Raw genomic sequence first — 23,354 nt, forward strand, 5'->3', positions numbered from 1 at the left:
GCTCCTGGAAACAGCTTTGTAATGTGTTCATCTCAATCAGCCAGTAAAATGCTGCAGTGAACTGTTGCTACTCTTTACGATTTCTAGTAATAATGGAAATGTGTTGCACAAAGATTTTATTCCCCTCTTACTCATGCTGTATGCATCAAAATTGCCAGGCAGCGTGAAATATTAGGGGGCTCTAGCATGCACAGTGGACTTGACAGGGTCTGGTCAACAGTAGCATTGGAGACACGGACACATAAACCAAGGGCAGCAAAAGGCAAGTGTAAAGAGATGCCATCACTGCTGTGTGGAAAACATTTATTTTATTTATGACCAAACACTCATTCTCCCTTATGTCTCATGAAAATTCTGGAAGAGTGGTCGTCTTTTCTTTCTTTTGTCTGATTTGCATAATTTGCCTGCATATAAGCAGAGTTTTTTGAACCACTGCCATTGTGTATTGACTGTGTGCTTTTATGTCTCCCACCTGCCTATTAGAATGTATTGTTATAATAACTTTTTTTTAAAAAAAGAATATGTATGTTCATCTCTTGATCACAACAACTGCATGTTGATGTACTCTAAACTGCCAAGGTCTCCAGAATGCTCTGGACAGGTTCAAATGGTTGCAGTTAAAGGACACCTGCCTTTGACTAATTTTGCAATTAAATTCTTCATGAGAATTTTCTCGTGTCTGGTCAGATTATAAATGGAAACATAATCAAAACAAAACAGAAGTAGTATTGGCCAGGAGATTAAGTTCACAAGAAGATTCTCAATGCCAGATATTCTGTTTGTAAGACAAAGGGAGAAAGCATTTAAAAAGGACAAGAGTGAAAAATCATTCACTTTAATTTTAGAGTCACTTGCACAGGTCTATAATAACTGAGCTACAAAGTTCCTTCTGCATCAACCTCAGTTGTGAATATGGTTAGAACCCCATCCACAATTCTTTGTTCTCGAAGGACGGTTAGAACCAGCCTTGAGGTATTCAAAGTGACACACTTTTCCCTGCACCACCCTCCAAGATCAAACATGTTTCATACTGCCCCTCCTTTCCCCAGACGTCTGCAACATCATTCTTTATTCAAGGTAATACTGATTTGAGGTACATATAAAATGCCACTCACATGTACAGGCAGGTCTCTGCTGGTACGTTACGAGATGCCAGGTATTGTTTTGAATTAATATAGGTTTCTGTGTTTTTTAAATTTATTTAGTTGCTTATGAGTGAGAAACATTTAAAAGAATTTAGGTGCAAGTAGAACACCATCCATTGTGATCTGTCATCTCTCTCCTACAGTATTTTGAGACTTTTATCACTATAGCCAGATATTTAGTAATTTTCATAATGGGAGATAATACCAGGAATGTGAAAGGTTCCCCTCAGACATGTGTGTGCACTCACTGGATACAAATACTCAGTTGTTCAATTCAAAGGAGAAAGGGAGTGGCACAGAGGAGTACAAGTATAAAACCACAGTCATTGTAATCTTATATTGTAAGCTCCCTTGGGACCCATATGGTGAGTGGCAGGAAAATAAATAATTAAATGATTAAATAAATTCCTGCAACAACTGCCAGCTGCCTTCCATAGTAATGAATTAAGTGCAAATATAGGATGAGTATTTGATTTTAACATAGGAAGCAGATGAGCAAGGCTACAAGAACTGTTTGCCACTCTGTCAAATAAAACCTGCTAATCAATTATGGTGGCCTGGTGGGGGGGACTCAGGCTTCCTGGATTTGCTGCCTGCTTGGAACTTGGTAGGATAGCTAGAAGGTGCACACAAATGATGCAGACTTGCATATATCTCAGAAGAGCAAAACAGATACATCTTTTGTATGCTGTCTATTGGCAGTCATATTTGAGACAATAAAGCTCGTCTAGCAAGTCACTAAAATTCTCAAGAGTATAGCTGCAACGGGGACCCTTTGGCCTGTAGGATAGATGTTGCCCCCAATAAATCCTGCAGACCTTTTCTTTCCAAAATAATTAATCAAAATCTTTAGTGTTGCATTAAAGGATGTTCATCCAGCCATAAGCTTCTTCTACTGTTGTCTCCAGTTTTGCTAAAAACTCTGCATGGAGCTAAGCTGCAGTTTGTGAGCAGAAAAGCTGTTGCATATGGAATTCGGGTATCCTTTATAGTCAAGAAAGCTGTTGTACTAGAGCTTACCTCTTTGTAAGAGTTGTAAAATGCTTTATATGCTTGGTGGGAAAAACTCAGTGAAGTAAGAATTATGTTCAGTTTCACACAGTATTTCGGATACCCCAAACCTTTGATGTAGTGATTTGTACAGATATCCAAACAAGCCCAAGTAAGTCAGAGGTGGCAGCAGTTCCACCCCTTACCCATCTGCATTCATTTCTCCCATGAAATAATGTCTAGGGAAGACCTGGGAGGCACCCTCCATTTAGTAAAATCCATATACATTCACCTTCTCTTTTATAGATACCTTCCCAATCTGTCCATGATCCTAGGGATGTGTTCTTTCAAGACTGAATCATTTAGAGGTTATGCACATAACCTTTGGGCAAAGTACAAAGTATTGGTTATTACCTTTAAAGGCCTACATGATTTGGGTCCCGGTTACCTGTAGGATCACTTCCTCCCATATAATTGCCCTGTACACTCAGGTCTTCTGGGGGACATTTATTTCAACCAGCCAGAACTAAACTGACAATTGTCACCCAGAGAACATTTTCATCAGTCACTACTAGACTGTAGAATGGCCTTCTGGGAGAAATTCAACAACTAAATGTATTGTCTGAATTTAAAACAGCATTAAAGACCTATCTCTTCCAGCAGACCTGTTGTTGTTGTTGTTGTTGTTGTTGTTGTTGTTGTTGTGTGTCTTCAAGTCATTTCTGACTCATGAAGACCCTCAGGTAAACCTAGCATAGGGTTTTCTTGGCAAGATTTGTTGAGAGGTTTGTCATTACCTTCCCCTTAGGCTTCAGAGCATATGATGTGTCCAAGTCACCAGTGGGATTCATAGCTGAGTTGGTCTACTTAGTCAATTTTAAGCTAGGAAATTAAATGGTATATTTAAATTTTTAACTTTATGTTGGATGATTTTAATGTGTCCAGTGTTTGTGTGTTTGAACAATGTGTTTAAATTGGTGTGTGTGTGTGTGTGTGTGTGTGTGTGTGTGTGTGAATCTATGTTGTACCCCCCCTCCTTTTTGGGAATACATTCTGAAATCACCGATAAAGTCTGAAAGGGTCTCTTTCAGGCACAAGAAATTAACTGCCTCCACACCTACAAGACTTCACCAAATAAAATCCAATCATTAACTCACATTCACTGCAAACCTCTTCTTTGCTAAGGGGGAAGCTTTAAGAATACTGACTCCACTTAGGGTCATAAAAGGAATTACAGATCCTACCTCTGTTTAATAAAGACTGGAGGGAAAGGGGGATTGTTTGCCAGGTGTTCAGCAGAAATCATAGTATTGCATATGGGCTGGCTGCTGATTTTTGGGGGGCTGCACTGAGTTATTACAAGTTTGCTGGGATACAACCCTTATAAAGGTACCTTTGATTTGAAAATGGGCAGGGAAGAAAAATGGCCTCTGATTATATAGTTGCCATAAATCATCTGGGTGTGTCAAACTGGTGACTTAAAAGTGAAGGAAACTCAGGAAAGACAGACTCAGCTTGCAAGCAAGCACAGTAGTTGCCTGAAGTGTTTTTTTGAGCAGTCAGCTAAAGTCAAAAAGCAAACTTCATGCCAAAACATTTCACGGAGAAGGTTTTGGTTCCCAGCTGCAGATTTCCAAGTGCAGAAGGAAGGCTGTTTTTGAACACTGGGCCTTAGGATCCCAGGTGCTTCATCTGTTGTTTGTTTGTGTTCCAAAACAGGGAAGAAGAAAAGGAAGTCTGCTCCTTGTTAACTGTTCAACATCCAGCCTTGCTTCTTCCTGTGGATGAGGCCCTTGGAGAGTCTTCAACAGGACAATGGAACCTGGGAGTGCCAGTACAGAGATGGCATTGCTCAGCAGTATCCTAGCAGCATATTCATTTATTACAGGTGAACTTCTCTATTGGATGTTTTACCCAGGCTGTTTTCTGTGTATCTGAAGGTAACATCCCTTTCCATCTTTCTTGTAATGATTTTTTAAGTGTTCTTTTTTAGAAGAAAACTAAGGAGACCAGTAAAGGAGAAAAGACCATACTTATTTATTGTTGTGATTTTTTAATGTTTCTTTTCTGTGTAAGAACTGGCAAGACACCAGGTACAAATCCAATACAAGGCTGAAATCAAAATCAAGAAAGGAAAGCTCTATGGTATGGTATTTTTTCTGTAGCTCACCAAAATCTAGGCTAGGACAAGAAATATATTGTATTAATAAAAGATAGTAATTGTGCAGAATTTTCATTGACCATTCCAACCACATGGCCTAACAAGACCATCTGTAAGGCAAACAAGTGCTCTTAACTCTGTATTTCAGATGGCAGATTGCAGCTAAGTGATGATGATTTACTTAAAGATCACACTAAGGTGAGATTTTAAGTGAGACTTCCCAATATGTCCCATCCTTGGCTGATTATGTGCCCATTAGACTACTAGTATTAGAAATGTCTTCACATGATTTAAGGTTTTACTATACAGTATTAAAACTGGATTGCTTTCATCATCAGGAGTTCAGAGTCCCATAAACATAATGCTCCTCTTTTACTCTTAAGATCAAAGGTTTCCTCACTGACAAGGCACACTCTCTGTCCTGTAATTTGGAGAATTAATTATGTCTGTGTGTATTTATGCTGTTAGATGTTTTGGATTTATGTAGCTGAAGTATTCAAATTAAGCAGCTGAAGATGTTGTGGTGAAATGTCATATTTATACTGTACTGAATAAACACATCCTCAGGTCACACCTTTTAATCTGCACTTATGTTAGCTATGTTGCATGGAGACTTCTGGTTCTCATTCACATGTGCTTACTTTGAAAGCATCTTCTCAGTGTGAAAATTACAGTTCTAATACCTCTGATTAAAATTATTATGACTGGAATGTATGAAGGATGACTGAATCCACCAGTTCTGTTCCACTGTTCTTCTGCATCTCTGTTATGCCTTGCATTTCACTCCAGGTGTCTTCTGGCAAGAAAAGACAAAACAAAACAAAAGAAAACCTTTCAAAAGAAAAGTTTATTCCTTTGACGTCTTTGTTTTTTAATTTAGGCTCTCTGCAGAAAGTTTTTATTAGGGCTAAATATCCTAGTCTGATTTTAGGAGCTAAGCAGGGTCAGTCCTGGTTAGTACTTGGATGGCAGACCACCAATGAATACCAGGTGCTGTGGGCTCTATTACAGAGGAAGGAACTGGCAAAACCACCTTTTCAGTATTCCTTATTTAAGAAAGCCCTCTGAAATTCATGGGGTCACCATAAGTCATCAGGCAACTTGAAGACACACACACACAGAGAAAGAGAGAGAGAGAGAAGAAAGAAGTGCTAATTTCTTTGAACAGTTTAAAAAGTTACTCAAATGAAGATTATTCTTCTGGAAAAGCATAAAATGTTAACTTTAAAAAAGAATCCTGATGTGGTGGTGCACTCAGTTCACATCTTAATAAGAATTGCCACTCATATTACTGGTGGACAACTGTTTAAAAAGTTCAGCTAGGTGGTTGTATGTTTACACTGGTCTTCGGCCTCCTTACTCATTCATTACTTATTCATGCTTTGGCAGTGACCATATTTAGTTCGTTTCCCTTTTGGCATTTCAGCTTGATGATGATGATGATGATGATGATGATGATGATGAACTGATTTCCAAGGGGGGGCAATGCTAAGTTGGAACAGTGGTTTGGATCCTCCACTTCATCAAGAGTCACCACACAAGACCATGGTACACAGCATGGGAGGTTGGGAGGCGGGAGGGAGTTCCTTCCTGAGTGGATCATGATATTCTGTTCATCTGTTTCCTTCTATGTTGGACTGCATTGTGCCCTCCTTCAGGGGTTAAAGCAGATTTATACCAGGAAGATTCAAATCCAGGTCAAACCAATCTGAGTGGTTTTTGTTTTTGTTTTGGCTACTGCTGCTGCCAGTTCTGGCTGCTTCCTATGTGTGTAGGTGCAGTGGAGCTTTCCTTTGCCACAGGTGTTGCTCCCCAACCAGCAGAGCTGCTCTCAGCAGTCAAAAGGCCCTCACAGGAGCTCTTCACTGTTACAATCTAATCCCCTACAAGAAGTGTGGGAATCATGCATCCCTCCAAATTAGGGTTGCCATATTCTTCTTCCTCAAATCTGGACATTTAATTTGAATATCCTAATTATGCAAAATACTCTTATTTGCATTCTGCTCATGCAAGTTTTGGGTACATTAAATGGTTGCTTTAAAAAAATGTGTGGATCGGGGCCACCCTGGAACACTCCTTTTCATAGGCCAGTTCAAAACCATTGCAACGGGCTGGATTGAGGCCATGTGCAAGTGGTTGCTGTTGCTCCAGCACAAATGGTTCCAGGGTGGCCCCGATCCACACTTTTTGGGTGGTCTGTTTTGCCCCTTACTGACTTCAGGCAGGCTTCTTTTTCTCAGCCCCCTCAGCTTCTGCATACATCTGCACAAAATAGGTGAGCACCATGCAGCTCTCCAAAGGTTGTTGGACTGCACCTCCAAGCATTCCTCATCATTGACTGTGCTAGGCTGCTAGTGTAATAATATCTAGAGGGCCACCTAATTCCCATCCTGAGCTTTACTGTCACTGCCTGACATTTTTCCATTTAAGACTATATAGGATAATGTATACAAAGAGCTTTCAGAATTCTAAAATGTATGAATGCTAAGCATTGGTATTCATACAAAATGGCTTACCATCTATTTTTAAGAATGGGTATTCTTTTGAAACTGAACCATTGTCAGCCTATGTCCCAGTTTGGAGATAGCACTAACCCAGAATTTGTTCAGTTAAGTCGGTCCTCCACATTCGTGTGTTTCAGATTTGCGGTTGTGACTATTTGCGACTTTGTAGCTGTTGCTTAACAAGATCTACCTCTTCATCCCCCTCCTCCTCACCCTTCCTCCTAGCCAGCCAAAACCAACATTTTACATCCCCCTGCTTTGCCAAACTTCTCATTTCCAAAGATCTTCCCTTTGAATCCAATGTTTGCAGCCACCCCTGGGAGGATCCAACTTCTCTCCCCCCCTCCTCCCCCTCTCTCCCAGCCAGACAAAAGCAACAGTGTACCTTACCTTTGTGGTGATGGCTGCCGACATTAGAGGGGAAAGACTTTGGAGATAAGGAGAATGCAAAGTTTGTCAAAGTGGGGAAAATACGGTGTTGCCTTTGTCTGGCCAGGAGGGAGGGGGAGGAGAGAACGTGGATCCTTTGCAGCCATGGTTGCTAACATCAGATTGAAAGTGGAAGCACATTGGAAATGTGGAGGAGTTTATATTTCAAGATTTCAAAGACAGTTATTGGTGGTGCTCTTGGTGGGAGAGGAGTCTTTATCATTCAGGTGTGTGTGTGTGTGTGGGGGGGTAACATTCATGATTCCACTTTCCTTGGCCCCTAACCCCCACGAATGTGGAAGGTGATTGTAGTTTGTTTATACATTCAAATCCGATATATTTTATTTTGTTTGGGTCTGTGAAGAAGGATCTGAAGTTAATATTTGTCAACAGATGGAAGTCAAATGAAATGGTTTATTTGAAGATTGCTTATGAATTTCAGCTTGTTTTCACTGGGTTTGTCATTCTATTTGCATTGCTCTGTTCCACCCTCTCCACCTGTCTCCAGAGATGAGAAGAACACTTTGAAAACATTGTCATTTACATGGTAACATTATTTTATGATATATCTTCTGTAACTTGAAACTGAAGTACTTTTACTTGAGCTGGATCATTTGTATTTCATCCTATCATCATGGCAACATTTCAGGAAGGTAGTCATAACCAGTTTTTAAGTAGCCTTTACTGTGGCCATAGTTAATATTACTCCCAACCAGAACTATATAGCATTTAAGAACATTTGCATAAGAATCTTTCATAATCACTTTCAAGACATGTCCAGCATTTACATAATGTGGCATATAATATTGTGGAGACTTTAAAAAATATGAACACCTGCCTATAAGGTATATTAATATATGCATTTATATAAGCAATATCTATCACCTGTGAATACATACAACTTTGAAAAGGTCTGTTACTGTTACTGCTTAAAAAAATAATCATTGGAACTCCTGCCTTGGGGCATAGTCTCTACATTTTCAAAACTGGTATTATAATACATTAGAAACGGGACATCTTATAATACACATTTTTGTCATATTGGTGGTTTGGAATGCCATTAGAGATTTACAAAACTTAAAACAGCAAGTTATACAGTATATGTAATTTTAGAAACATCTTTATTCCCTTATCCCATTTTATCTTCACATCAAATCAGGGGGGTGGATTTGGCTGACTGACAGGCCAAAATAAAGCTGCTTCAGGTCACTTTGGAGGTATGTTTAAATGAAACATACATCTTAAGAGGCCAGAAGCTGCACCAAAGCTGTGCCCAGGCCTTAGGACTGGAATGTAGCTTTGGTGTGGATTCCTGCCTATTAGGACATATGCATCATTTAAATCGCATACCTCCAAAGTGACCCAAAGCAGATTTATTTTGGCCTGTCTGTTCGGGCCCTAATATTCTAATGTCATGCAGGAAGCTTCATGGCTGAATGGGGCTGTGAATCTGAACCGTCCCATTCCTTATCAGTAGTGACAATTCCACAGAAATCATGTTTATACTGGAAGTATAAATAATAATAATAATAAGTATATTCATATGGAAATCATTAAAAACAAGGCGGCAGCTGTTGTACTCCATCTACCAACCTTGAACCTATTTGCATCTGTTCCATTCTCATGTACACTGGGTATTTTTAAAGAAACGATGTAATTTCTCAGGTGCCATAAACTGCAATTCTAAACTTGTGCAGTCAAAAAAAGAAGTTCCTTTAATTTGGTGAGGATGAGATATCCACTGAAAATCCTTTTATTATTGCTTCATGGTCTTGAAAAGGGGCTTCCAATTGATTTCTGTGAAGGATGTTAACACTCTGCAGGATATGGTTGCATAGAGCAGAAAGATGACAACATGGCATTTAGCCACTTGGTCTGGCAGAAATCCCAACTCCCTCAGTTACATCCTCCTCCTTTCCCAGGACAGGTCCTACATTTCAGCCTCCCGTCCAGGAGGAATCCCTAGAAGCATGGCATTTACATTTGGAGCAGGAATAAGAAGCATGGTTTCCATCATCATTATACAGTAACAGTCCCCTTATACAATCCTGAGTACTTCTTACTTGGACCTCAGATGAAATGGCAGAATAGCAAACAATGCTAGATCATGCGGGGAGATCTAGACTGGAGTAGAAAGAGTTACTGGCAGCATCATAGTCTCTGCTGGAGTGCTACCTACCTCTCATTGGATAGAACCACTGCAGGCTATGTCCCCTGTTAAGATCAATAATGCTAAGGAGCCAGATGCAACTTTAACAGAAGCAGTATAGGAAGATATTAGAAGTCAGACTCACTGGTGCACACTAGAGGGACATTTGAAAAAGGAAAGTGGACAAGGATTCCATGGTGATTATTAATTCCTGAAGGTGGTGAAGACTTTCTCCTTAAAGGATTATCCCTCAGCGAGAGTCCTTCCGAGGTCGCTAAAATGAGTACCCAGCTTGTTGGGGGCCATTAGCTTACACTTTGTAAAGGGAGTGCTTAAGTGCACTGATAAGCAGCATAGAAATGTCCATGCTATTGCAGTTGCTAGGGAAAAAGTCAGAAAACCTACAGCACAGAAAAAGCTAGGGCTTGTTAGAAAGGTTAAAAACATTAAAAAGGGCTTTTTTTGGTAATGTCCATAGCAAAAGGAGTAACAAGGAAATGCTAGGGTCACTGTATGGAGAAGATGGCAAAATGCTAAAAGGGGATAGAGAAAGGGCAGAACTACGCAATACCTTCTTTGCCTCTATCTTCTCTGAAATGGAGAACAGTGCTCAACCTGGGGAAGACCAGATGATGGAGTAGGGGAAATGCAGCACAGAATAAGTAAAGCGGTAGTACAGGAATATCTGGTTAATCTAAATGAATTCAAGCCAGGACCAGATGAACTACATCCAAGGGTATTAACAGAACTGCCAAAAGTAATCTCAGAACTGCTATCAATCATCTTTGAGAATTTCTGGGGAGTAGGAGAGATCCCAGCAGATGAAAGGAGGACAAAAGTTGTCTCCATCATAAAAAAACAGGAAAAAAAGAGGGCCCAAATAATTACAGTTGTCCCTCCTGATTCATGGGAAGCCCCCATTGAAAATAATGGCTGTGTGTTCTCGCGTTTTCCTGTATGCAGAAATTCAAAGACCACAAATGGGAAGTCAGCAAATCTGGAGGGATGACTGTACTGCCCAGTCAGCCTGACATCAATACCAGGGAGGATTCTAGAGCAGACAATTAAACATACAAGTGTAAGCACTTCGAAAGGAATGCTGTGATTAGTAACAGTCAGCATGGGTTTTTCTTTCTTATTTATTTTATTTTATTTTATTTATATCCCACCTTTCTCCGCAGAGGGACCCAAGGCGGCTTGATGGCAGTACATGTGAAAGGGATCTAGAAGTCTTAGTGGAATACAGGCTGAATCTGAATCAACAATGTGATGCTGCAGCTAAGAAAGTCAATTCAGTTTGAGTCTTCATCAATATAATTCTATAATTCTTTGGCCCCATTCCCACTGGCCTGTTTACCCTGGATGGAACTGGGCAGATCCGGGTTCCCCCCCCCCTCCGAATCGCTCGGGAAGCAAGTGCTTAATCGGGGTAATTTAACCCTGAATGCCATTGCAGCTCTTTGCGGAGAGTTCACATTTGCAGGTACCGGTTTAAAAGAAGGCTCCTTTGCTGTCAATCAAATTCAGTTCCGCTTTCATCACAGGTGATGTTTCCTACCTCAATTGGGCAATTGGATGGGTGCTCCCCCCTCCTTTTTTAAAAAAAAACTGGCAGCTGTGTGCGCATATTTTGTCAAATTTAAAAACCTCCAGGTGTGTGTGTGTTGTGTGTATTTGCGTCACTATAGATTATGGATCTTCCTCTGCCTCCGTTTTCAACCCCAAAATGCAATCTAATGCCATCTCTGCATCCTCCGTCCTTGCGACCCCAGAATGCCTCATACACATCCAACAACAACAACAACAACAATTATTAATTTCTCACCTCGGAATTCCATCTCTGCATCCTTTGCTTTCCCTCAGCCACCCCAGAATTCCTTACAGACACATACAGTAGCAAAAGCATTCTGTATCAATTTGCCAAATTGAAAGAGAAACATTTGTAACATTCGCATTGTAGCATTTGCATATAAAAAGTAATTTAGAAATAAAGCCTCTTGCAAAGTGAGGTGCCATTCTAGGAGCTAGCTAATGAAAGGTAAATGTAGCACAAGCAGACACATTCTATCTATATATGTATCTGCCTGTAGAAAAAGTATTCGCATAGTCTGTCAAAATAAAAATACCAAAAAAAAAAAGAAAAAAAGAAAGAAAAAGAAAAAAAAAAGAGAGAAAGCTGTCTGAGAGAGCAAAGGCATGTTCCGTTCCCTGCCCTCCCTGTGACCTAATTACTCCCCTGAACTTGACCCTTCGCCCTGCTCCTTCTTCCTCCTCCTTCACAATTCTGCTCTTCATGGCCCCCTTCTTTTCCCCGGCTCCTTCCTCCTCCTCCTCCTCCTCCTTCCGATTCTGCCTTTCATGGCCTCCTTCTTTCCCCCGTCTCCTCCTTCCTCCTCCTCTGCCCTGATAAAGGGGAGGCATGTTTTGACCTCCGCCCTCCCTCTGATCTAAATCCCTCCCCTGAACTTGACCCGATCATGATCAGGGACACGTTCATATTTGCCGGACCCATTTTTTCTCAAAAGATACAGCTTTTACTCCTCTTTCAAAAGACCCGCGCCAAGGGGCATTTGCCCCTGAATGGGTGTGAAAGCCTCGTTTTCGCTTGTGGGAGGATCGGGGCCAATATGAACTTCTCGTGGTTAATCTGGGTTCTAATCTGGGGTAAAAGGTGGTCTGAATGGCCCCTGTGATTCTAAGTATAGTGTTTAGATCAAGGAAAGTAATAGTGCCACTCTGTTCTGCTTTGGTTAGGCCTCACTTGGAATACTGTGTCTAGTTCTGGGCATCACAGGTCAACTAGTATGTTGAGAAGCTGGAGTGTCCAAAGGAGGCCAACTAAAATCATGAAAGGTCTTGAGACCACAACCTACAAGGAGAGACTTAAGGAGGTGGATATGTTTAATCTAAGGAAGAGAAGGTTAAGGGGTGATATGATAGCCCTGCTGAAATATTTGAAGGGGTGTCATATTAAAGATGGAGCAAGTTTGTTTTCTGCAGCTTCAGAGAACAGGACCTGGAGCAATTGATTCAAACTACAGGGAAAAGGGTTGCCCCTAAATGTTAGGAAGAATGTCCTGATGGTAAGAGCCGTTTGACAGTGGAACACACTCCCTCGGAAAGTGGTGGAGTCTCCCTCTTTGGAGATCTTTAAACAGAGGCTGAATGGCCATCTCTTGAGAGTGCTTTGATTGTGAGTACCTGCATGGTAGGGGGTTGGACTGGATGGCCTTTGGGGTCTCTTCCAACTCTACGATTCTACATATCTGTATGTCACTAACAGGATACTGCTCCATATTTCCTAAGCGCATAAGAAAATGTAAAAAACATCCTCTGTAACACTGATAATTCTGTATGTCATTATGGGGATGTGTGAGGAGGGCACAGAGTGGAATGAAACGTTACATTCATGCACAGTTTAAAAACAATTGATTGTCTCTTTTGTTAGAGAGTTGCAGTAGAAAGACAAGGGCATGAAAAGGGTTAAGTACACCTTCATAATAATAATAATATTAATATTAATAATAATAATAATAATAATAATAGGATTTATGTATATGCCGCCCAATCACTGGGAATCCGGGTGGCTTACAACAGAGGGGATAATAGATGGTTCCAAGCCCTCAGGCTTACAATCTAAAAAGACACAACACAAAAGGAGAAGGGAATGGTAAGGGGGGGAGGGGATCAAGTCCAGCATTCTTCTCTTCCTCTGAGGCCTGGACCAAGGCAGATGGACTGGAGGGAGGGCTCTGCTTCTTCAGGCTAGCCCTGATGGAGCTGGTGGAGCTGGGCCTGGCTGGTCAACTCCCTCATAGGCAGGAGGATGGCAGTTATGGAGGGAGGAGTCTCTTCTTCCAGGCTAGCGCTGATGTAGCTGGGTCTGCCATGGTCAACTCCCTCATAGGCTGGAAGATGACAGTTATGGAGGGAGGAGTCTCTTCTTCTAGGCTAGCCAAATTCACTCCAAATTTTACTCTCTGAAAACATTTTCTCTACTATTAAAGTGGCTGTTGGAGTTTTGTTAGCTTTGGTCCTAATTGCTGCTTATATGCCCTTAAGTGTGAGGTTTGCCCTTAATTACTGCAACTTTTCCATTTACCCACTTTGCCATTTTAGCAAGATAACTTCAGAGACATATTCCTGTAGGAAACTACTGATCAAGAATTCATCAAGAGGTTGATCTCATTTCCTGTGACCTGAATAGGGACATAGACTTTTAATTTCATTATATGTCTTAATTAGTTCATCTATGCAGGAATTTTGCATTATACTCAAGTTTTGTTTAATAGCCACTGTTCATGTTCCACTGTTATCACTGCTTGCACTTTCTGTACTTCTGTTCCATTGGGCTCACGCACAAGAATTCTTCTATAGGTTCATCTATAGGTCTCCTCCATGATGCCCTTAGATATCTCAGGACTGTTTTGCTTTGTTGGGACTTTGGCAACTGACTGTTACCGGAGACAGAGCTTTTAACATTGTCCATATTTGTGGCTTTTCAACAGATTTTTCCCCCCAAAATTGATTTTACATACTATGAATAGTTTTAATTATATTTTTACTTTTATATATTTCTAGTGATGTGAACTTTTATCTTTATCTGTTTTAATTTTTGTAAGTCATTTTAAGTCCAAAGTCTGAGAGGCAGGAGATAAAGAAATGAATGATCATCAATTGAAATGAATAAATTAAATCAATTGAAATGTTCTCCATCCTTCTCCTCCTATTTTGATGTATATCCTGCCTTTTCTGCACTAATGGAACTGATGTGTTAACCTGCTTGTCAATGCTAGGATATTAAATTAACCTAACTTTACCCAGTGTAACACATCCTAACTACCATTATTATCGTAAGATAGGAATCAATGTTTGTCCCTTTCTATTTCAGTTCCTTTCCCCTCTCCTCTCACTCCCTAGAATTTATATACAGAGCGCCCTTATTATCTGCTGGGGTTTGGTTCCAGGAACCTCCATGAATAACAAAATCCGTGGATGCTCAAGTCCCATTAAATACAATGGCATGGCAAAATGGTGTCCCTTATATAAAATGGGAAAAGCAAGGTTTGATACTTGGAATTTATACTTTTTTTTGAATATTCTAACTTAGAATATCTCCACATATTTTTAATGAAGTGGACTGCAGTCCAGGGAGGTTTATCTCAAATAAAAGGTATGACTCTTTAATAAGGTGCCACTAAATTGTTTTCACTACAAATAAATGTCTCCTAGATATCTATTCTCTTAATATTATTACAAGGTTTTCTCCCCCTTCCATCCTGAAGTTTAAAATTAAATGTTTGTTGTTGCCATCGGGTCAGCTTCTGCTTATGTTGACTCCCAATTTGCAAAGCTGTTATTAAATCAGATACTCTGAGCTTATTTACCTAGACCACACAAATGTATTATTTTATTCCCCTCCCCTCTCAAATGATTTCTCTTCCATTTTTTCAGAAAATCCTGAGCGAGCAGCTCTGTATTTTGTAACTGGCATTTGTATTGGACTCCTGTTGACCTTGGTGGCTTTAGTGCTCAGAATCTCCTGTCGAACTGATTGCAAAAAATCATCTACAAAAAAGCCGTCACGGGACGTTGACAGTGACAGCAGTGGTAGCGACAATGACTCAGACACCACATCTGACCTGTCTGCACGAAGGCACCGCAGGTTTGAAAGGACTTTGAACATGAACATTTTTACCTCAGCAGAGGAGCTAGAGAGAGCTCAGAGACTGGAAGAAAGGGAACGCATCATCCGGGAAATATGGATGAATGGGCAGCCGGATATTCCAGGGACCAGAAGCCTAAACCGCTATTACTAATGGCTAGCTTATACTGCCATCTGGCACTGCAGCCATGGGCTCTGCTAGGCCTGCTGGGAATCGTGGGTGGTGGGGTGGGCCAACAGAAAAAAAAACTGTTCTGTAATCCATTCCTTTCTTTTGCAAAGCACTTACTGAAGGCATATTGACACTGTCAATGTCAAGTCGAGATGGGAATATTTGTTTATTGCATGCTCTTATGCAAAAAACAAAAACAAACAAGTATTCTTCCTAAATTGTACAAGGGATTACAGGAAGTTTATGCATTTTTCCATCCTTTTTCCATTTCAGGACTTCTTGTTTAAAAATTTGTTTATGAAACATACAGCTTATATTGCACAAAATACATTGTTTTCTTAATGAAATCATTTTTTTCTACAAAAAATATTTTGTGCAAAACTCAATGTGTTTTGTGCAAGCAAGGGTTTTTTTGCAAAAAAGTCCCAAAATGTGATAAATCATGGGGGATTACTTATTTTTTTGAGATAGTGTTGTATTGTTGTGAAGAATAAGGACATTTTCAGTATTCTTTATATCATGTATTAAACATTCCAACAATCACCTCCGTCCTGATAATTACTACCCTTCCAAAAGTTAATGACCAAGGAGTATTTTCCTTAGAGGTTTCTCCTGTCTTACCTTTGCTGTTTGTTGAGGAGTGTAAGAGAACATAAACAATCAAAGATTTACTTAATACTTTGGAAGCTATGGCATGGATACCTTCCCCATCTGAGAAGAATCAATTTTACTCACCTAAGTTTCAGTAAGGCATCTACTAGAGATTAGTAAAAAAACAATTTTGATGAAAAAAGAGCTGAAGCAAAAAAGCTTGATGAGTAACCGTCTTATGACTATGGAAAGGCATGGAATTGACCTAGTTATGAAAAAAAGGAAAGAAAAAACAACAAAGAAGACAGGATAAGAAAAAGAAAAGCTGCTTCAGAACTGGGTATTTCCCACACTATGAAATCATCTATTCAGTATTATATTGTGTTATTTAAAGCAGACTGTTTAAAAGTGCTTCAGTGGCAGCATTTTTTTTTCTTGACAAGTCAGGGATAAAAATTCTTTCCCCAGTATAAATTCATGGATTCCTCTCTTTTGTGCTTGCTTTTCACTTAAGCCTTCCTCCAAAAGGACCCTTGTGTTATTATGGGAGTTATGTCAATGATGAATAAACTACTAACAACCTCAAGGAGGTTTTGAGTGTGTGTGTGTGTGTGTGTGTGTGCTTGCGCTTACACACACAGTTTTAAAAATTCTGCACAGTGATGTGCCTTATTAATAGTAAATTACAGTTTTTAAAGAAGCTGTGGTGCATTACATTTTATACATGTATTCTTAAGAGAGAGAGAAATGGCCCCAGACAAGGCTTTAATTCTACAGTCAGCATGACTCAAACATAAAATGTTACTGGGAGTGTGTGTATGTCTGTGTCTAGATACCATTGTCTTCCACGGGTCATACTCCTGTGATTTCTCAGCCTCTTTTCCATCCTTTTTCTTGCCATAAAAACAACAACCTTCTGGTCAGCAGAGAAAGAGAGAATATAGTTGCATGTGCCTTTCCACTGGTAGTGCTAGACTAGAGGCTGTCTGCCTGGACACAGCCCAGGAAAGGTCAAAATGGCATGCAAGGATAAAGAAATGTTAAATGTTAAACTCTCCTCTCCTCCTGTTTTTTTTTAATCCTGAACCTCAGTTTTGGGTAGATGCTTTCTTGCAGTAAACACAAATGATCTTCCTAACCATTCTCCACAATTGCTACAAAATTGCCCAGCTGATTAATCCTGTTAATGATGAATTACTGTTTCAGCATGTCAGTTTTATTAATGATCCAAGCAGCTCGAAGATCAGCCCTGCCAGAATTCACTAGATTTGGATCAGACTCCTTCAGCTTTAAGAATATACAATATATATGCAATTGGTCCAAGTCATTGCTTCTAGAAGCCAGGTTGTGCACCCTTCCCCCTTTGTTCACTGCTTCTTGAAATATCAAGGTGATACAACTGTTTACTGCCTCTCTTCTCTCTCCCTTGGCATTAATATTCTGACAAAAATTCCTGTGAGTTAATGAGGCATCTTTTCCCCCTTCCTGAAACTGCAAGATGAAAATTAACCCTTAAAAGGCCCAGATTCAAGCCCAAAGGGGATTTCACAAAATCCAAGACTCGCTTCATACTGGATTGCGCAGCCCTCCCCGCCAGCCTTCAGTTAGATGCTTTGTCATTTCCTAAGCTTAAACTAATGATTTCTGTAAATTAACATTACTGTAGTTCCCTTTAAAACAAACAAAATATTTTTGTAGACTGGTCACTGTATTTTTTGTGCTTTTAGAGTAGAAACATATAAATAGTTTTGGGCTCAGTGTTTGCTTTTCATTATGGGTAGGACACATATACCTCTTTATTCTGTCTGAAAAATGATGAAACATGGAACCAAATGTTTTGTTTTTAGTGTGTATACTTCCAAAATAGTAGAGACATCCCTCAGTTAATGAGGAAGATGTGTTCTTGGATATTATTTCTTTAACAGAAACTTTGGTACCAGAGGTGGAAATAACAGAACGAATAGGGCTAGGTTCCTACACCACAAAAAAGAAGAGCAGTTCAACATGTTTCAGAATTTTTTTAAAATCCAAAACTAACAATAGGTATATGTGAAATGAAACAGCCAAGTCAAATAAGCCTTGAAAAAGTAAACAAACCATTTTGAACCTTCTAGAGACCTTCTTTCATCAGCCTCCACTTTTCTTATGATTTTCATTTTGGTGGCCAAACTTATAGATCTGTGCTTTTTTTTTTTAAATCCACACACAACATATTGGGGTGAGCTAGTAAGACAGGCTTATTTTTTCTCCTCTGAGTTAGGGATTCTGGAGAGAGCTGGTGCTTTACCTTTCCTGTTGCAGGCAGGCACACATGGATACAGCAGGGTTGGCTAGAGCAGAATTCTGCTTTTTCTCACCCTAATCTTCATTGCATTGTTTAGTGCAGACATGCTGCTGCAACCTGACACTAAAAATCTGTTTCTGTTTCTTTTACCATGCTTCGTGTGCTCCCCATGCCAATTCTGCTAAAAATCTTCAAGCTAGACAGAGGATGAGGCAATGGGGGGGCGGCGGCAAAGAGGCTGCTTTGTCCAAGCCTTTGTTAACTGAAGTATGCCTGTGCATGTAAACAGTCCCTCTGTCTCCTTTCCTTTCTAGTTAGGAAAAACCTAACAAACAAAGTAGCCCTGACTTTTGTTTTTGTCGCACACAATTATGTAACACAGGCTGGAACAAGATGCATAGTTACTTGGAAGTATCTCCCACTGAATTCTGTGAGACTTAACTTCTGATTATTTATGTGAAAGGATTTTACTTCAATAATAATAATAATAATTAATAATTTGTTTTATTTATATACCGCTATTCCAAAGATCATAGCGATGAACAGCAAGTAAGCTAATTAGCAAGTAAGCTAATTTGCCCCCAACAGTCTGGGTACTCATTTTAGCTCCCTCCTCGGAAGGATGCAAGCCTGAGTCGAGCTTGGGCCCTTTTGCTGGTCTTGAACTCACAACCTTGTGGTTTCGAGTAAATGGCTGCAGTACAGGCATTAAACCACTGCGCCACTCCTTCAACATGCCAGGGAGTCAAAATGTGCAGGATTAGCCAATTGAATGCTTAGTTGTCTGCAGATATAACTGACCCAACAAATTTGGGAAATCTTTGTGGGCTTGTGTATGCGATCCTGAAGGCCATTCACAAAATTTGCAGCCTTGTCAGAATATTTTACTAATTAAGGAGTATAATAATTTAAGCATTGTATCATATTGATACATAATCCCAAGCTTCTTGGGTTTGGCTGGGAGGAAGAGGAGGGAGGGAGATGCTACTTTAGAGAAAGATGTGAAAGATAATTCAGAAAGGGTTACGTTTGGTGTGGTTTTCATTTGTTTTTAAAGACACTTCTTTTATAAAAGCATAAATTGGCGCACAGGAGATGGGATGGAAAATTGAGAACTGAAGAAAGGGGAAGGTTCTAAAGAGAGAGACTTTTAAAAAGATAGACAAAAAAGTTATTTTTAAAATTCTAAAAAGGCTGACTAAAATGACACACTTCCCTGAATCTTAAGTCCCAACAGGGAGCATTCTGGACAAGTCACAAAAGAAATAGAGCACAGTTAGCTTTTGCCTCCAGCTAGATGGCCACTGTTATTGTTCAACTACTTCAAGTAGTTTCCGACTTATGAAGACCCTAAGGTGAACCTATCATAGGGTTTTCTTAGCAAGATTTGTTTAGAGGAGGTTTGCCATTGCCTTCCCCTAAAGCTGAGAGCCTATGATGTGCCCAAGATGACTTAGTGGGTTTCATGGCCGAGCTGGGAATCGAACCCTGGTCTCCAGAGTTGCAGTCCAGTAATCAAACCACTGTGTCAACTCAAGAGCCTGGTAAAGTGACTGAATCTATTTATTACTTCAGCAACACTCACTGCCCTGGATAAAACATTAGAAACATTAATTTCACATGTGCTTCTCTTTGAAGTGTGAGGTAGACTGAACTGAAGGGTGGGTAAGATCTGCTATAATACAAAGAAAGAACTTCTCTATAAATAATGAGGAAATATGTAGACATCCCTATATAGAGTTAGATACACACAGGAATGGTTGGATATTATTCATGCTACATCTCCATTGTTCTGGTGCACAAAATTAATTTTATACATCTGCTGGTAGAGGAAGAAATGATACTGGATAAGAACAGATATGTAGAATGAGATCTTCCTTGCAATTAGTTGATTACCTAAAGGAGTGAGGTTCCTCCCTCCTTCCCAATCCATACTTCTAACTAAACATGTAAACTGTCCCTTGCTTTGGTAATCTTCAGTCTATTACATTGTAATTACATTGTAAAAGTCTATCACATTGTAGTTATGTGCTTCATGGTACACAACGGTACTATTAATACACAGCCTGCCAAATCACAGCAGTAGCTGTTCAAATCTGATCCTTGGCCCTGCTTTCTGACTTTTTCTCATATTATATATAAAGCCATCTGTTGTTTTTTAGAGGATGTACTCACACTTCCCTGGTGCCTTCTTTAAAACCCAATTGTGGTTAGTTTTATGTCAAGTAACACATCATTTACCCTTGAAAGTGCCTGTAAGATAAACAACTGTCCAAACTTGATAGTTGCACCCACTTAGCAAATTTGAGATCTATACCTAAAGATGAACCTTAAAGCATTTTCTCCAGCAGATTTAAATCCTGAGTTGGGTGCAGCCAAGTTAGAAGTGGCTTATTTCACTTTCACAACACCGAGTACAGTAGGCCCTTAGGTTCCAGGATCCCCCATGAATACCAAATTTCATGGATACTCAAGTCCGATTATATCCAACGGCAAAATAAAAATTGTGTCCTTAATATAAAATGGCAAAATAAAGTTTTGCTTCTTGGAATTTGAAAAAAAAAATTCAAGTGGTGGATGGTCGAATCTGTGGATCCAGAATCTGTGGATACAGTTGGCTAACTGTACATATAATACACTCAGCCCTCCACAGTTGTAATTTTGACTTTTACAGATTTGATTATTCACGGATTTGATTAATATGTTCTCTCTAGGAATCGCTAGGTCCTCCAGCTTGACTCTGTGTGCAACGTCTGCAGAAATCACACTGGAGCACCTAGTGATTCCTAGAGAGAACAATCCTCTAGGCATTTGTAGGTCCTCCAGCGCAATTCTGTGATCAACCTCTGGCACATGTTGACCACACAGAGTTGCACTGAAGGACTGCAGAAAAATAGAAAACACTAGAAAAGTGTTCTCTCAGGTAGAAAAATAGTGTTTTTTTTAAATTGCAGTTTTTCCACTTTCACAAGAACATTGCGCCCCTAACCCCAGTGAATGTGGACAGCCTACTGTATTCCATTTCCTCTCTTGTTTTCCCACTCCTCTTCCTTCTTCTCGCCTTCAGAAGTTGGCAGGTCACAAAAAAGAAAGATGGAAATCCATTTCAGCATCTATATTGATTTTTTTCCCACTTAAAAAAGATCACCACCCACTCATGAAACTCAGTCTTCTTCTTCATTTAGTGCAGAGTGAACCAGAATGACTCATCCTAACTTTGACTTAACAAGCAGTAAGTTGACAAGGAAAAAGGGAGCAATTTTTTCCAGTATGCCAGAACAGAGAGCAAACGGGTGCAGAGAGTAAAGCACAAAGCATTTTATAGAAGGAAAAAAAAAGGGGGAAAATAGAAACATTTCACTAGTTGGATGAGAGCCTTGTGAGTGCTACAGAAAGACTGTGCAGGAGATAGTGGAAAACACTGCTTCAAAAGAAGAATTTATCTAGACGACTGACTAATAAAGAATGCAAAGCTCCATCTCCAAAATTCTGGAGAGGCTCAACACCCTACTCCACACCAACAAATGGGCTAAAAAAGGCAGGATTAGAGCATTTAGCATCACTGTGGGTTTTACTTAAAGAAGAAGATTCAAAAGACAAGAACCAATGTGGTGATGTAATTTGAGCATTGCACTATGACTCAGGACACTAGGGTTTGAATCCCTGCTCAGCCATGGAAATCCACTGGGTGAACTTTGGCATGTCACACACTCTCAGCCTCTGAAGAAGGCAAACACAAAACCTCTCTGAACAAGTCTTGCCAAGAAAATCCATGATAATTTTGCCTTAGGGTTCCTATAAGTTGGAAATAACTTCATGGCATACAATGACAACCACACCCAATGGGCTCGGGGCAATGTGCTCTGAATGAAACATGTGGACTCTTGTTATTTTTAAGTACATAAGATGTAACTGAGAGGAAGGGATGCAACATGAAAACACATCATGCCCCCACTCCTAAATACTGTGAAATAGGAACTGACACATTTGTAACAATGCTAGTGACTATCCCCCTGCTCTTGTCTGAAGCAAGGCCTCTCAGGCTGCAGACCAACAGACCTGTACCTTCAGCTACACTGAAATAAATAGTAATAAACACTAATGAACCTTTGACAGGTGACATGAAGTCAAAATACACTTTTGCAAAGAAGCAAACAGTAATTGTAGAGATGTTATGTCTGAAACAGATAATTCTCTTTCTAAGTACATGTGCTGTAAATGATATTCATAGAGATGGGATTATTGTTGTAATTGTTAACTTTATTTATACTCTATCTTTCTCCTAAATCAGAACTCAAGGTAGTTTACAAATCAAGATAATTACAGGCCCCCCCCCCCAATTCATGGGGGATCCATTCTGGACCCCCCTGCAAATCCAGAAAAATGCAAATATTCAAGTTGCCATTGGTTATAATGGTTTTTCCGCTCCTGTGTGTGGTGCTGCATGTGTGGCTCAGGCACATGTGCCATTTTATCCCTCCTCTCTTGCCATCTGTGAAGAACCAAGACCACAGACTCCCAAGTCCGCAAATCGGGAGGAACAAGTGTATATTATTATTAAGAGCATACAAAAAGACAACGTTAAAACACAACTAAATTATTAACAATATTAAAACAATTTTAAACATAACTTAAAAATATAAAAAGCGGTTAAATAAAATATAGTTTAAAACAATGCAGTATCCTCGTACAAGGACATTTCTCAAAAACCTTAAACACTAAGATCTTGTTGGAATAAAAAAGTCTTTGTGTGCAAACAGAAGGATAGCAAGGAGGCCGCCATTCCAGCTTCCTTAGCGAGGGAGTTCCAGAGCCTAGCAGCGGTCACCCAGGAAGTCTTCTCCATTGTTCCCATAAGATGCATCTGCAAGGATGGTTGGACTGGAAAAAAGATTTCAAGTTCCAGGTATGCTCTTACAGGGAGATATCAACTGCCAGATACCCTGGAGCTGAGCCATACAGGGCTTCATAGATCATGAACAGTAATTTGAATTCTGCCAGGAAATACAGTGGAATGGTTGTAACAAGAAAGTTTTGTGATCCCTGTACACTCTGGCTACCACTCTTCACCAAATGAAGTTTTTGAACACTCTTGAAAAGTAGCCCCATGTAGAGTGTAATCTAAATGGGATATAACCAAATGCATGTTTCACTGTGGTCAGATCAAGCATCTTCAGGAACAGATACAGCTGGCATCCTAGCCTTAAGTATGCATAAGCACTGCTGGCCAGTGCAGAAACCCAGGCCTTAGGGTCAAGGCTGAA

General features: G+C 39.9%; 2 protein-coding genes across 6 annotated transcripts in view; both read left to right on the plus strand.

The window, feature by feature from the left end:
* LOC149313420 (protein eva-1 homolog A-like) overlaps positions 1 to 16,360 on the plus strand; it is a 66,484-nt gene extending 50,124 nt beyond the window's left edge. Inside the window, exons 2-3 of one of the 3 annotated variants that reach the window (XM_089519088.1) lie at positions 3,855 to 4,023; positions 14,833 to 16,360. In XM_089519088.1, coding sequence (XP_089375214.1) covers positions 3,951 to 4,023; positions 14,833 to 15,197 — 438 coding nt within the window. In that variant the 5' untranslated portion in view covers positions 3,855 to 3,950 and the 3' untranslated portion in view covers positions 15,198 to 16,360. Of the gene's footprint in view, positions 1 to 3,854; positions 4,024 to 9,643; positions 10,862 to 14,832 lie in introns of those variants that run through there. The other 2 variants (XM_089519087.1, XM_089519089.1) reach the window with 2 other exon arrangements.
* Positions 14,963 to 23,354, plus strand: part of SPATS1 (spermatogenesis associated serine rich 1) — a 32,551-nt gene continuing 24,159 nt past the window's right edge. For 2 of the 3 annotated variants that reach the window (XM_089519083.1, XM_089519084.1), the window contains exon 1: positions 14,963 to 15,043. Coding sequence is in view for 1 of the 3 variants with exons in the window: in XM_089519085.1 (XP_089375211.1) it covers positions 14,998 to 15,043 (46 nt within the window). In the remaining 2 variants the exon portion in view is untranslated. The remainder of the gene's footprint in view (positions 15,044 to 23,354) is intronic. The other variant, XM_089519085.1, reaches the window with a different exon arrangement.

Source organism: Sceloporus occidentalis, unplaced genomic scaffold (genome assembly GCF_023333645.1).
Source record: "Sceloporus occidentalis isolate IW3139 unplaced genomic scaffold, rSceOcc1.0.p SCAF_4, whole genome shotgun sequence".
In the NCBI taxonomy this organism is placed as follows: domain Eukaryota; kingdom Metazoa; phylum Chordata; class Lepidosauria; order Squamata; family Phrynosomatidae; genus Sceloporus; species Sceloporus occidentalis.